Source organism: Vombatus ursinus, unplaced genomic scaffold, assembly GCF_900497805.2.
Source record: "Vombatus ursinus unplaced genomic scaffold, bare-nosed wombat genome assembly UNPS02014768.1, whole genome shotgun sequence".
Lineage (NCBI taxonomy): Eukaryota > Metazoa > Chordata > Mammalia > Diprotodontia > Vombatidae > Vombatus > Vombatus ursinus.
In genome coordinates, this window is record NW_020954546.1 from 5169110 (window position 1) to 5182302 (window position 13193).

The window sequence follows — 13193 nt, forward strand, 5'->3', positions numbered from 1 at the left end:
AGCCGTCTCCATCAAGCTCCCTGCCAGGGGAGGGTGAACTTGGCTGTTCTGTAAAGTGGCATGAGGTAGCCATGCTAACAAGGGGGCTGGAGGGTCCTCACCAGAAGTGAGGCTGAGGGCTCTGGCCTGGGGAGGGGAGGATACATGGAGAGTGACTGAGGAAGGTCAGAGCTGCCCTTCCCACTTACCTTCCATTCTCCAGGTGATGGGAGGGTTGGACGGTGACATGTTTAACTACTACAAGATGCTGATGCTGCAGGGGCTCATCGCTGCCCGAAAACACATGGACAAGGTGGTGCAGATCGTGGAGATCATGCAGCAAGGTCGGGGCCCTTGGGCCAAGGGACTGGAGCAGGGTGGGCCCTGCCCTGCTGTGTGCTGGAGCCTGAATTACCCCCACCAGCCATTACCACTTCCACCCTTCTCCCCACCCTTGGGCAGCCCTGGGTCTCCCAGGCTCCCCCTCTTCCTGGAGCCTTTCATTCCTCGTGCTTGGCAGCCCACTGCTTCTCCCCCAGTCATAGTCTCTGCCCCACCTTCCTTGAAAGTCAGCCATCCCATTTTATTTCACCTTCCCCAGTCCCACTCACCAGGCACCCTGGCTGAGTTAGGCCTTCCCCCTTCACTCTTTTCCTCTTTCCCATCTTTAACCTGGGCTTTCATTCTCTGCCTGAACCTGCCTTTCCAAGTCCTTCCCCCCATTTGCTCACATCTTCCCTATCAATATTCAATTGGGCCACCCCTGGCCCCACCCCACAGGTTGCCGACGTTGCTCAGGAGAATCCCCGCCCAGCCCCGTAATGACGGTGGCCCAGGTCATCTGTGAGTGTCACGTAGCATAGGCAGAGACTGCAGCCAGATAAGTGCCCAGATCAGTGCTTGTGCCCCAGCATTCCTTGCCTGGCTCCTGTTACAGCCCCAGGACCCTTCTCTGTCTCTCCCTCTCCCATCCCCCACCCCGGCCCCACCCCTGCGCAGAGTGAGGATGCCTGGGGCAGGTCTTCCCCAGCTCTTCCCTTCTCCCCCTCTGCCCAGCAGAACTGCACTGGAACCACGTCAGGGCTGTGTTAGGGCTGACAACCGAACAGAATTGGGGAGGGGGTGCTGACGGCTCAGGAGCCGCTGTGCCTGTAGGTGTTACGGGTGTGATGACACCCCCCCCTTCCCTCCCCAGGCTCCCAGCTGCCCTGCTTCCACGGCTCCAGCACCATCCGCAACCTGAAGGAGCGCTTCCACATGAGCATGACCGAGGAGCAGCTGCAGCTGCTAGTGGAGCAGATGGTGGACGGCAGCATGCGCTCCATCACCACCAAGCTCTACGATGGCTTCCAGTACCTCACCAACGGCATCATGTGACACCCTGCCGCCAGCCCCAGGGAGCAGTGGGAGGGACGACGGGAGACTCCCTGGGAGGGTCAGTGTCCACCCAAGGGAGACGAATGGTGAGAGCACTAGCCAGGATCACGTGGTAACCGAGGAGAGAGCTTGCCCCTGGGGCAAGAGGAGTGTGTGGAGAGGAACCCCCTTTCTTTGACAGTATTACCACCTGACAGGCTCCGGGAGTCACTGCCCCCATGGACATGATGAGTTTGGGGGAGAGGGGACCTTTCTGGGGTCTGTGGTTTTCTTTGCCCTCCCCCAATCTGTTCTGGGCCACAGGGAGAGGGAAAAGGAGATTTTTGATACTTGGGGACTAGCCATACCATTGCCCCACTGGCCTCTCTCCCAACTCCACCCTGTCCCTGGTGAGGAGGGGTCACAGCACGCACCTGGTGCTCCCCCTACTGAAGGGGGATCTGGTTCTGGCCCCTCCACTTCCAGTGGCCCCATCATGGAAGCAGGGGAAGGCAGTCAGGCCTCCTTCCATGTCATGTAGGTCCAGTCCCAGTTCTGCCCCAAGCCCAGGGGGGTGGGGATACCTGTATCCATTCTGACCCCACTCCCTCTGGCCTAGGGAAAATGCTCTCAATTTTTTATTTTATTATTTTTTTTTTTTTTTGGTTTGAAATAAAGTCCTTAGTTAGCCACCTGTGTCCTCACTGAACTTGGCTGGAGTACAAAAAGCAACTGTGGCATCCAAGACAACACTGGGTTGAAGGCCCCCAAAAAGCCCGTCCTGTCCCTGCCAAGCCCAAGGCGCATAAAGCAGATGCCGGAATCAGGATTAAATCACTAGCAGTTTTAATGGGCTGAGTGCTCCCCTCCCCTCTCATTGTTAATATTATTAATTATTCTTATTACTACAAGAATAAAGGATTCCTGAGTACCTACCCCTTCTTCCCTCCCTGGTCCCCACCAGCCTCCTGTGGAGTTTCTGAAAAAAGAGAAGTGAAAGGCACTGTAGGAACTGGGCCTGGAGCTGGGGGAGGTGGGGGGCAGGCCCAGAGGAGGGGGGAGGGTCACCTCTCCTGGTGCCTAAGATTGGGAGGACCAAGAACGGTTGGGAGTATCTGTAAGTGTCATCATCCATCCCCGGGCCTTGGTATACCAGTTACACCTCCAAAACCAAAACAGAGACCGGTTTCTAACCCCCACTCCCCAACTACACACTAAAGGCCTGAGGGGGTGCTGATTAGTGTTGGGCTGGGAAATGGGAAAAGAAAAGGTCCTATCTAGGACCCAGGTGCCAAACCCAATATGGGACAAGGGAGATAGGAATGACTAGAGTCCTTCATGAAAGGGGGGGGCATGGGATTCCCTTCTCGCCTGGGCATAAAGGAGACAGCAAGCAGGGCAGCCCCAGGCTCCATCCAAAGCGCCCCTTAAAAGCTCCAGGGCCCCCTCTGCTTCCTGCAGGGGGCTGTGACCTAGCTGTCTCCATTGCCTCCCTGCCGAGCACGGATGAAAGCCATGCCATGGGTTCGAAAATGTGTCTTGAGGTTGAGTGGGCTGTCAAAGCCTTTGCCACAGACTTTACAGGCCAGAGGACCCCCAGAAGCAGGCAGGGGTGAGTCACCTGCTTCAGGCTCAGGCCCTGACTGGGGAGGCACCTCCTCCACAGCCCCAACTCCCCCACCAGTAACCCCTCCACATCGTCTTTTCTTGTGGCTGATGAATCGATGTCTGCTGAGGGAGCCGGGCGATGCAAAGCAGAGGCCACAGTCCCGACACTGGGAGGCCCCGTCGTCACCCCGAATGCCTCCCGTATGACCCTGTTCAGCCCCAGTCACGGTCCGGTAGCGCAAGGGCATCCGGCTGCTGGCCCCAGGTCCTGCTCGGAGGGGCTTGGCTGGCGGCGTGGTGCTGTCTGGCTCCTCGCTGCACGAGTCTGAGGACGGGCGACGCTTACGCCCAGAACCCTGGAGGAGCCAGGGAAACAGGTCAGTGGGAAGAGTGACCGCACACCTCTTCAAGCTAGCTGCAGTCCATTTCTGAGTGCCCTTCCCTCATCTGTCCACCTACCCCATCTCCATCCTCAACCTTACATGTTGGATCACATCTCCCAGGACCTGGGGGGCAGCCCACCCTCTGACTAACCCCTCAGTACCTGGGGACCACCCCGTGCAAGCCCAGCCGCCAGACTCGGGGACTGGGCGCCCAGCCGCAACCTGTGTCGGACTTGGATGTGCTTCTCCAAGATCAGCCGGCTACTGAAAGTGCGTTTTCCCTCTGTGCAGTACCTGGGTGGACAGAGCGAGGGGACCCACGTGGGATCTCCCGCGAGTGGAAAAGGGAAGCACAGGGAGCTAACTGCTGGACAACGAGGCAGTTACCTGCAGGGATAGACACGCTTGATGCCCTCATGGTTGACCCTGACATGGCGCCTCAGGCTGGGGGCAGAGCAAAAGGAGCGCTCACAAAGTCTGCATGGAAACTTTTTCACTGACTGGAGAGAGGTGGAAGGAGAGGGACAGTCAGGGTGAGAGAGCCCAGCATGGAGTTCCAGGGATCATGCCATCCATCTTTTCATTAGCACCCTGGGGCCACCCCACCCCAATTCATCTTCCCCACCACCACCTCTTCTACCCCAGGCCTCCCAGCTGCTGCCGCCCCCTCACCTTGCCATGTTCCTTCTTCATGTGGGCCACATACTCATCTTGTTCAGGAAACCAGGAGTGGCAGAGGCCGCAGGTCCAGCCCCCAAGCCCCCCACCCCGTCCCCTGCTGCCCCTGTTCCCCCGCGGTTCACGTCGGGACCTCTTAGCTGGTCGGGGGGGCTCAGGGGAACTAGGGGGTTCCTCTTCTTCTGAAGAGGAAGACGACTCCTCCGTGGGAGGGCCTGCCCCACCCCGAGACAGAGCCAATTCCTCAGGTTCAGGCTTAGGGGTAAGCAGGGTAGCCCCAGTCCCTTTCCCCCCAGCTTCCTCTCCCAGCCGCCCAGCCTGATGACTGTTCTGTGGGAGGGAGAGAAGGGAGGGTAGTCACCATGAGTGGGATGGGAGGGAAAAGGAGCTTCTCTATGGCTTACCCCCCCCCTTCATTTTCCCACAACCCCCATTTCCTAAATGTTCCATCCCCAGAAATATTTCAGCATGGAGTCTCCCGCCCCCCCACAATGCCAGCCCCACCCCCCCAACCCTTCTCAAGGGGTTCAACTAGAGTACCCACAGCCACCTTGAGATGTTCCAACATGGTCCTCTTCTGAGCAAAAAGTAAGGGGCAGGACGGGCACTTGAAGACACTGACACGCTGGGGCAGCAGATGCTGTTCAAAGTGTGAGGAGAGGAGAGGCTTGTGGGTGAAGACCGTGTCACACATGGCGCACTTGTAGATCAGCCTATGGAGCAGGGAGGGGCAGCGAGCGGTCAGGATGGGCCTCTCTCTTCCCCCCACCCTCCAAACTTCCAGCTCCCTGGGGTCTCACTTAGCTTCCTGGGCGCTGAAGCCAGGGTGCTGGGTGTAGAGGTGTGCGTGAGCGCTGGGTGCAGACTTGAAAGCCATGGGACAGATGGGGCACTTATGGAAAACTTCGCAATGTGATGTCTGGATATGGGACTTGATGGAGTTCACCCCACCAAACACCACTGAACAGCTTGGGCACCTGGGGGAAAGGGCCATGGTGAGCAGTGGGGGGCAGGGTACATCCCAAACCCTCCAACATCTCTGGCCCACAGTACCATTTTCTATGTGATCTGGATTCTGAGGGAAAAGAAATCTGGTCCCCTAGGAGAGTACTAAGAGAGAGACAGCAGGGTAAGAACACAAGGAGAAGGAGAAAAGAAGTGGCAGGATTGGCCAAAGGCTGGAGAAGGAATTCTAAGTGGGCAGAGGGCACAGATCTGGGACGAGAACTGGGCCAGGAAAGCCTCCAGAAGGACCCTCTCCACCTCTCCACGGGAAACTGAGGGGCAGGGAAGGGGGTGCCGCTACAGCCGACAGGAGCGCCAGTGAGCTTTCCCAGAGGACTTCAGAGGGCAAGGCAGGGATAGCCAGAAATCAGAGAGATGGTGAGCACCTGTATCCAACACGACGGGAGAAGTGTAGACAGGTTTCCCGAAGGTGGGCTTGGAAGTTGGCCAGTAAGAAGTTTCCCCCACACTCAGGGCAGACGTGGGGAGGGCGGCTCTTGTGCACGCGCTGGTGGGCATTCAGACTGCAGCGATTGGGAAGCATCATGGGACAAGTTGAGCACACCTGGAAAGGGCGGGTGAAGGTGATCCTGAGGGCACCAGAGATTTCCCCAGGCTACAAGGTTAGCACTGACTGCAACACTACCCAGACTAGAGATCAGGAAGGACACTCATGCTAAACCCTACCCATATCCCAAGCTACAGTTCTAGAGTGAAAAGAAGACAGGTACTTCCCTTCTTGCCACTGGAAGTTTCTCCCTACCAGGCTTGGTTGGACCACCCATATAGCATCCTGCCTTGGTCCTTCAAAATCTCCCTCCCCATAGCGTTTTCCCAGCCCTGCCAAGTCACAACCAACCAGTCCCCTCACCCCATTTCCTGTCCGTGGTCCCTCTCCCTGGGAGAAGATTGACTCACGTTGCTGGCAACCCCGGGAGCAGGGGGTCCGGCCTGCTGGAAGTGAGTGGCCATCCCGGCCTTGTCTCGACACTGCTCCTTACACTCGAGGCAGCGAAAGCAGGTGTAAGTGAAGGCAGGAGCAGAGGCTGGCGGCAGCTCGGCCGACGGGGGTGACGCCAGGGACTCGGCAGCCCCCTCCCCTTTGCCTGGAGTAAGTGGGGGTGGAGGAGCCACGGGGGGCGCGGCCACAGGCACCAGAGGTGTGATGTCTGGCTGTCCAACCATCTGGTCCAGAGCCACGGGCCGCATGACGAGATGGGAGCACTGCATGACCAGCCCCCTGTCCTTGTGCTCGCGAGCATGCAGGAGCAGGCTGCACTTGTTGAAGAAGACAAGGCGGCGGGCACAGTGGTTGCACGTGACCTCAATCCGCATGCTGCGGCGATCGTAGTGTCTCGCCAGGCTCTTCTCCAAGGAGAAGGCGTCCCCACATTCTAGGCAGCGGTACCCAGAAGGAGGCAGAGCCAGCCCAGCCTCTGCCGGCGGGCACAGATTGGGTCGATACGCTGGCAGCAAGTTCTTGCTGTTGAGGACCTTGTTGAAAGCCTCCACCAGCCCAGACTGGGTCCGAGAGATCACTGTGCCCCCAGCCCCCGTGGGCCTCGAGGGCTGCACCATCACCACGGAGGCACCGTTGACCTTCTGGCCCCCGCTCCCTGGTGTCACCCTCCCCTCAGATTTGGGCAGGGTCTGGGGCGACAAGCCAAGGATATTTTTGGCCACAGTCTTGGGGGTGGCCGAAGCAGGCAGGACCACGGCCTTGCGGGCCACGTTGGCTGCCATCAGCATAGCTGTGCTGGCGTTCTGGATGGTAGCTACCGGAAGCACTGTGCCCTTGAGCTTCGTGCCATCCCCTAGCTGGACACTCACCACTTTGGGGCTCTCAGGGACCTTGGGGAGGCCAGCCTCAGGCGGGAGGGCTCCTTCAGCCGAGGGGACGGCAGCAGGAGAGGGGTCAGGGTCTGAGGGGACACGTGTCACTGTTCTCGTGATACTCCCACAGGACGTTTTAATAGTTTTGATACGAACTTTGAGAGGTCGGGAGGAGCTGGCAGAGGCAGGGGAATCGTTGCTGTCCTCGTCAGCCGCCTCCGCCCCACTGGAAGGGCTCTGAGGGGTATCAGGGGCAGACTTGTCAGCAGTCCCCTCTCCTTCTTCATCTTCGTCTCTTGGTGCACTGGTGCCCAGTGGCTCTGGGGAGCTGGCAGGGCTTCCTGAGGCTGGCAATGACTTAAAAAAAGGGGCCCCCCCCCACCCGGGTGGGGGAACTGCTAGGAAGGGTGCCCACCTCTTTGGGGCTGGAGGCCACACCAGACCTGCCTGAGCCAGGAGGAGGAAGGGGGCTGTCACTGCCTGGCTCTGTGGTTCCTGAGGGTCGGGAAGAATCAGGTGGCAGCAGAGAAGGACCATTTTCCTGGCTCAATTCAAAAGGGGTAGAGAAAGAGGCTGAGGTCAAGGCCCCCTCTCGGGATGATGGGGCAGAAGGAGGCAAGGGGCCTGGGTCCCGGGGCTCAGGCCCAAAATGTGCAAAGAGGTCCAAGGAAGGCTTTCCTTCCCCTGCTTTGTCTTTCCAACTCTCTCCTCCGGGAGGAACGGAGGAGAGGGCAGCTCCTGAGGGGGGTGGCTCAGGGCCCCCAAAACCATTTTGTAGTTGTCGGGGCCCCACAGGCCCTTCCTTGGGCCCGGGCCCCGTTCGGGCTCCATCCCCACCCGGACCACCCCCCACAGAATCAGGCTGTTCAGGGCATACAGTGTTTTTGACAATAACGCTGACAGCAGAGATGTCTGGATGGGGAAGGCTATGGTCAGAAGGCTGGCCTGGAACTGTTGGCCCATCTCCAGCAGCCCCAGGTCCTTCCCCAGAAGATCCCCCACCACTGGGGTCTGCCTTCCCTTGGGCCCCAGGCCCCTCACTTTCCTCAGGCCCTGAATGTATGGCCTCGTTAGCATCAATATCAGGAATGTCAAAGGCAGCAAGGAGGTCATCAAAGTCTGGGGTCTTCATGTCCCCCATAGTGGGGGTGGGACCTACACCTGGGGAAAAAGGGAATAAGAGGGAGGAATTGAGTCTTCAGGGAGGGGGGACATCTTCCTTTCAGTTTCCATCCTTTCCCCACTCTTTAGCCTTGTGAAGAACCCTCAGACTGGACAATGCAATACAACAGTCATTTATTAAGGACCTATTGTGTGCAGAGTTCTGTGGTCGGCACCGAGGACAATACAAGGTTTAGATCAGACACCAGTTCTGCTCTCAAGGAGCTTACAGTCTAGTAGGGCAGACAAGACAACAACTCACACAGCTATAATACACAATACTACATGAAAAAGGGAGGCAACTGTGGGACGGTGGTACAGAAAACTGTCTCTGGAGTCAGAGCAGTGGGTTCAAATCTTTCCTGATGCTTACTTCCTGGTTACTTAGGGAAGTCATTAACCTCCAGGAGCCTCAGATTCCTCATCATCCCCATCCCCAATGATGGGATTGGACCAGATGACCTCGGAGGTCTCTTCTAGGTCTACATCTATAAGCTTATAAGAAAATTATAAAACAATATCCTAAGGGGAGAGCAGGGAAGGCTCAGGCTCTAAAATACGTATATGGATCCATCAGGAGACAGAGGGAGGTCAGGCATTTCCGGGAGAGGAAGGGAGGGAAAGCATGGAGCTGACGTGGATTTAGCTGAAGCACAGAACAGAGAAGGGAAAGACAGGATATAAGGTTGGAAAAGGAGAATAAGGCCAGACTGTGGACGGCTTTGAATGCAGGGCAGTTTAAATATGATGACAAGCAAAAGGAAACCATGGAAGAGTTTTATCAAGAGTAGAATAGCCATCTCTAAGACAAATGTTTCTGCCGGCAGAATGAAGAATGGAAATGTAGTCAGGAAGATAATGAGGAGGTTACTGCAGGAGACCAGGTAATTGGCAATGAGAGCCTATACTAGCTGGACATCAGTGGTGGGAGCAGGGATCCCAACTATTAGGGAGGCTGAGTTAACAGGACTTAGTAACTACTTGAAGATGAGACACTGATGACCCCCACCAGCACCTTAAGGATCCAAGCAGGGGAAAGTCCAAAAGAGCTGTGAGTAAGGGATAGTGGAGAAGGGAGGAAGGGATATGAAGGGACAGCAGAAGAAGGAAGCCAGAGAAAGAGATGGAGATGCATGTAGGCACGAATGTCCATAGTAGGAAGGATCTTGAGGAATTCAGACAGTTTACAGAGCGCTGAAATCAGCTGAGGCTTTAGATACAGACATGGGCCCTGTCCTTGAAGTAACTCCATCACTCAGCTCAGTACCAGCAAAGAAAAACAATTAATCAATAACTGATGATGCAGATGCTGATCTAGGCTCAAGGTTGGCCACAGAATCGATTAAGGTCATCTGTGGGTCAAAGCAAGCCTACAGAGATGAGGAAAGCAATTGGGCCAAGCGGCCAAAGCAACAGGCTAGGACACAAGAAAGGTTCAACCTCATCACAAGTTTCACTTGGCCTCAGCTTCATGGCCTATAAAAGGTAGAGAAATGATTCCAACTCCCTACAGTGCTGTTTTAAGAATAAAATCAAATAAAAATTGGAAAGTGCTACACAAAGAATACGATATCTTATCAAATTCAGATCAAATAAGGACATCTTAGATCTGCTAAGGATTAGGATGAGCGGGCAATGGAAATCGGAGGTTGGGACCATTTGAGACCATCCATAGTTACCCCATAAATTCAAATCTGGGCCAACTGGGGTGATTCTTATCAATTAGAAGGGAATATAAAGTGATCAATGTGAAAAATGGACTCGGGAAGACAGAGATACAGAGAGATTAGGAGAGAGACCCAGAGACAATGACAGCAGATCTGGTCACAAAAGGCCCAGCTCTGGGCCTCTCCTCAGTCACAAACACCTGCTGCTCAGTTCCCCAGTCTTCCCTAGAGTGGCAGACTTCCCTCAGCCAGCCCCTCCTTTCTTGTTCATATTTCTCTCTTCTTTCTTCCCAGGCCAAGGGATCAAGATGCAAAGGAGAACTTAATGGTGACACCTCCCCTTAGAAACTACCCCAGGATGTAAGAGGGAGCCAGAGGAGGGGCAGGACCCCGCCTTAGGCTGCCAAGGTAAAAAGCTTCTCACAAACAGGCACACTTCCACTCACCATCCTGGTGGTAACCAATTCCAATGAAACCCAGTCACGGTCCCTGACTCTGCCCTATGTTTTACCACATTAGTAGCCTTCAGAACCTTACCCCATCCTACCCCCATACAAAGAAAAAAGAGGGAAAAAACTGAAGTTTGGGCAGTGTCTCCAAAACCAAGTCTGAGTGAGGGAGTCTCTACCTCCACAAATCCCCTCCTCTTTCTCTTCTCTCAAGATGCCTTTGGATCTCCAGGGGCCAGTTCCCTCACCTGTCCCCAGCCCCAGGATGGTAACTGGAGACAATCTCTGCAGGTGGAGCAAGTACTAGGGACCTTTGGGAGCAAATAGAGGGGGGAGGGGGGAACCCTATCCAGCTCCAGGCAAAATGGGGAATCCTCTCCCATTCTTCAGCAAAATTCGGCTAAGCTCCAAGTGGCCCCTTGCTTTTGTCTTTGGTGGACGCTCTCAGAAGAGCTGCCTGGCTGTTTCTCCTGAGGGCCCCCAGATTCCTCCTTTGGGCTGGGATAAGTGACTGATGGTGAGGTGGCCGGTGGAAAAGAGTGTCTGACTATTGAGGGTACAGTAAAGACCAGCTCCCCACCCCCACCTCATTCACACACCCCTCTCTACAACTAGTTTGTCGCTCAGGCTAGGTTTCTGAGGTCATCTGATAGCAATGCACATCAAAAAGCAAAAGAAGCCTGGAACTCAAGGGTGGAAGCGCTTTCCTGTCTCCAAGTCTCCAGGTTTTTTTGCTGCCCACCCCCCTCAGTTCTTCCTTCTGTTCTTGCCCAAAAGCCAAAGGAGAAGGCTGAACAGGAAGAGGTTCACAGCTCAGGCCCTAGCTCTCGGCCCACTCTGAGCATGTGGGGGGAGGGGAGGGGTAGGAATGGAAGGGGAAGGAGTGCTCCACTTTCCACGGGCTCCCACTGCCTGGTACTGAGGGTGAGGTGGGGCAGGGGAGGGAGGGGAGGTGGCCAGCGCACACTAGGCGATTAGGCTGCAGACTAGCTGGGCAGCAGGCGGAATTAAGTCTCTGCCATCTGCTGAGGCACAGGGTTAGAAGAGTGCAGCGAGGCAAGGCAGGGAACGGGTCCAAGGACGTGGAAAAGCGAAGGGGGAAACTGAGGCTGCAAGACGGGGGCGGGGGGGGGGGCACTCGAGGTCCTCCGTACAAGCTGCTAATTAGGGTCTCCGAGAGCTAAGCTGCAGCAGCAGCAGCGGCTCGCGCCCCGGGGGTGTCCCACCCCCCTCCTCTCCTTTGCAGGAGTTTAAACGCCAGTCCTCTGGGTCGCCTGTAATTGACCACAGTCCCGGTCTCCTGGGGCCAGCTCGGACCCTGTGCCGGCTCCCGGGCTCCAGACTCTCCGGGGGCCCCCAGGGGTGGGGTGGGGTGGGGCGGGGCCCCAGGACATCAGATTCCCTGGGAGGCGCGAGCAGAGGGGGGGAAGGGGGGGAAGGGAGGGGAAGAGAAAGGGCTGACCCGCAGGCCTCAAGCCTTTGAACCCGGCCCCGGCGTGTCTTAAGGGGCGGGCGGGCGGGCTTCTGGGGTCGGGAGGGGAAGGAGGGAGGGCTGCTGGTCCGCGACTCCTTTTCCCCGGGGCGCAGGCACCATGTTGGGTCGTGCTCCCTCGAGGCCTCCCCGGACCGGTCCCGCCCCGGGCTGGAGGCTAGGGGGAGGGGGCCGGCACCGAGGTGGCTCCAGTCCCCCGGGTATTTACCTGGCTTGCTGGGAGCACGGTTCTGCCGGGGGTTCACCCACCCCAAGCCGGACCCAGGTGGGCGGCGGCGGCGGCGGAGCAGCATCCTTACGGTACAGATTTCCACCCCCAATCCCCCCGACGCCTCCCCCTGAGAGAGGGGGGATTTACCCAAGTGGGGGAGGGGTGGGTATTTACCCGCCCCCAGGAGGGGGCGGGGCCGGGGGCGGGTATTTACCCGGGGCGGGCTTACTTGTTCTGGTCCCGGGCCAGGCTGACACTATGCGGTCTTTGCCCAGCTTCTGCAGCCGCTGCTGCCACCGCCTTTCCCGCTGCCTCCGTTTCTCACCTCGGCTACTTCCTGCTTCTCCACTGTAGAGCTTTTCCCCCTCCCTCAGCCCCTTCGGCGCTCCTGGCCGGAGCCGCCTGCTCCTGCACTCGCCATTGGATGTCACACCCGTCGTTCGCATTCTAGCCCCGCCCATAACCAGATGCTACTGGCTTCAGCTGACGTCGCTCTGGACGAGGTCCCCGCTCTCCTCCAATCCTCATTGGGCCGGGGGCCTCGTCACTCAGAGGACTCCGCTCGCCATTGGTCGTTATCCTGAAGGAAACCTGCCCACCCCTCTTACCTGAGCTTCTTAAAGTTCATTGGCGGAAGCTCCAGTCGCTTACCAACTGCCCAGCCTGATTCCCTCTTTCCCCATTGGAGTAGATTACTCTCCGACGTCCCTCCGTTCTCCTAAAGCCCATTGGCCTGTCTTCATATATGCAAATACGAAAGAGTTTTCAGTTTCCATTTGATGGAGGCTTGGAGAGGGAGGGGCAGCTCCTCCTTGACTCTTAGAGAGACCCGGATAGGAAATACCCTGTCCACGCCAGTTTCTCATACAAACGACCTTTACGACTGTACGCCGCGCCATGACACTATGGGGACGTCACTACGTCACCTGTCGTCATGACAGATTCTGGAGTTGGACAGTGCCAGTTTTTCTTGTCAGTGTGGTGACGTCACACCAAACTACACGTGGCCTAGGGATGTTCCCACAGCCTCACTTTCCTCACCTTTCCTTTCTTCCTATGACGTTGTGGGGGGCGGGGGTGGGGGACACGTGGAGTATGGCTTGACTTGGGTGTCCAGTGACCGTCTTACCTGCCCCTTATGGCCCCTTTGTGGCCATTGAGGAGCCTCTTGGCCTCCTCTGAGAAGCCTTCCCCAACCACCCACCTGGAGTCTCCCCTCACTTAATTACTGCCCCTTAATTACCTATGGGGACTGTAGGGTTTGGGGTTGACTTTAACCTAGAAACATAATGCAACCTCCCTTTTGGGGCAAGAAGAAACTGAGGGACAGAAAAAGGAATTGAATTTGACCATCAAAATGTAGGCTTGTCA

The 13193-nt window shown here is 56.8% G+C and overlaps 2 protein-coding genes across 5 annotated transcripts in view; one reads left to right on the forward strand and one right to left on the reverse strand.

Moving 5' to 3' along the window:
* LOC114043198 (phosphatidylinositol 4-kinase beta) overlaps positions 1–2266 on the forward strand; it is a 25830-nt gene extending 23564 nt beyond the window's left edge. For all 4 annotated transcript variants that reach the window (XM_027862228.1, XM_027862230.1, XM_027862231.1 and 1 more), the window contains 2 exons: positions 203–323; positions 1175–2266. In XM_027862228.1, the coding sequence (XP_027718029.1) occupies positions 203–323; positions 1175–1356 (303 nt within the window). In that variant the 3' untranslated portion in view covers positions 1357–2266. The remainder of the gene's footprint in view (positions 1–202; positions 324–1174) is intronic.
* LOC114043197 (zinc finger protein 687-like) lies at positions 2165–11937 on the reverse strand. Its single transcript, XM_027862227.1, is given in 10 exon segments — positions 2165–3299; positions 3488–3620; positions 3714–3826; positions 3999–4334; positions 4555–4717; positions 4805–4981; positions 5396–5574; positions 5928–7232; positions 7234–8003; positions 11820–11937. Coding segments are annotated over 10 exon segments (3753 nt in total). The 5' UTR covers positions 11905–11937; the 3' UTR covers positions 2165–2807.
* Between the last annotated feature and the right edge of the window lie 1256 nt (positions 11938–13193).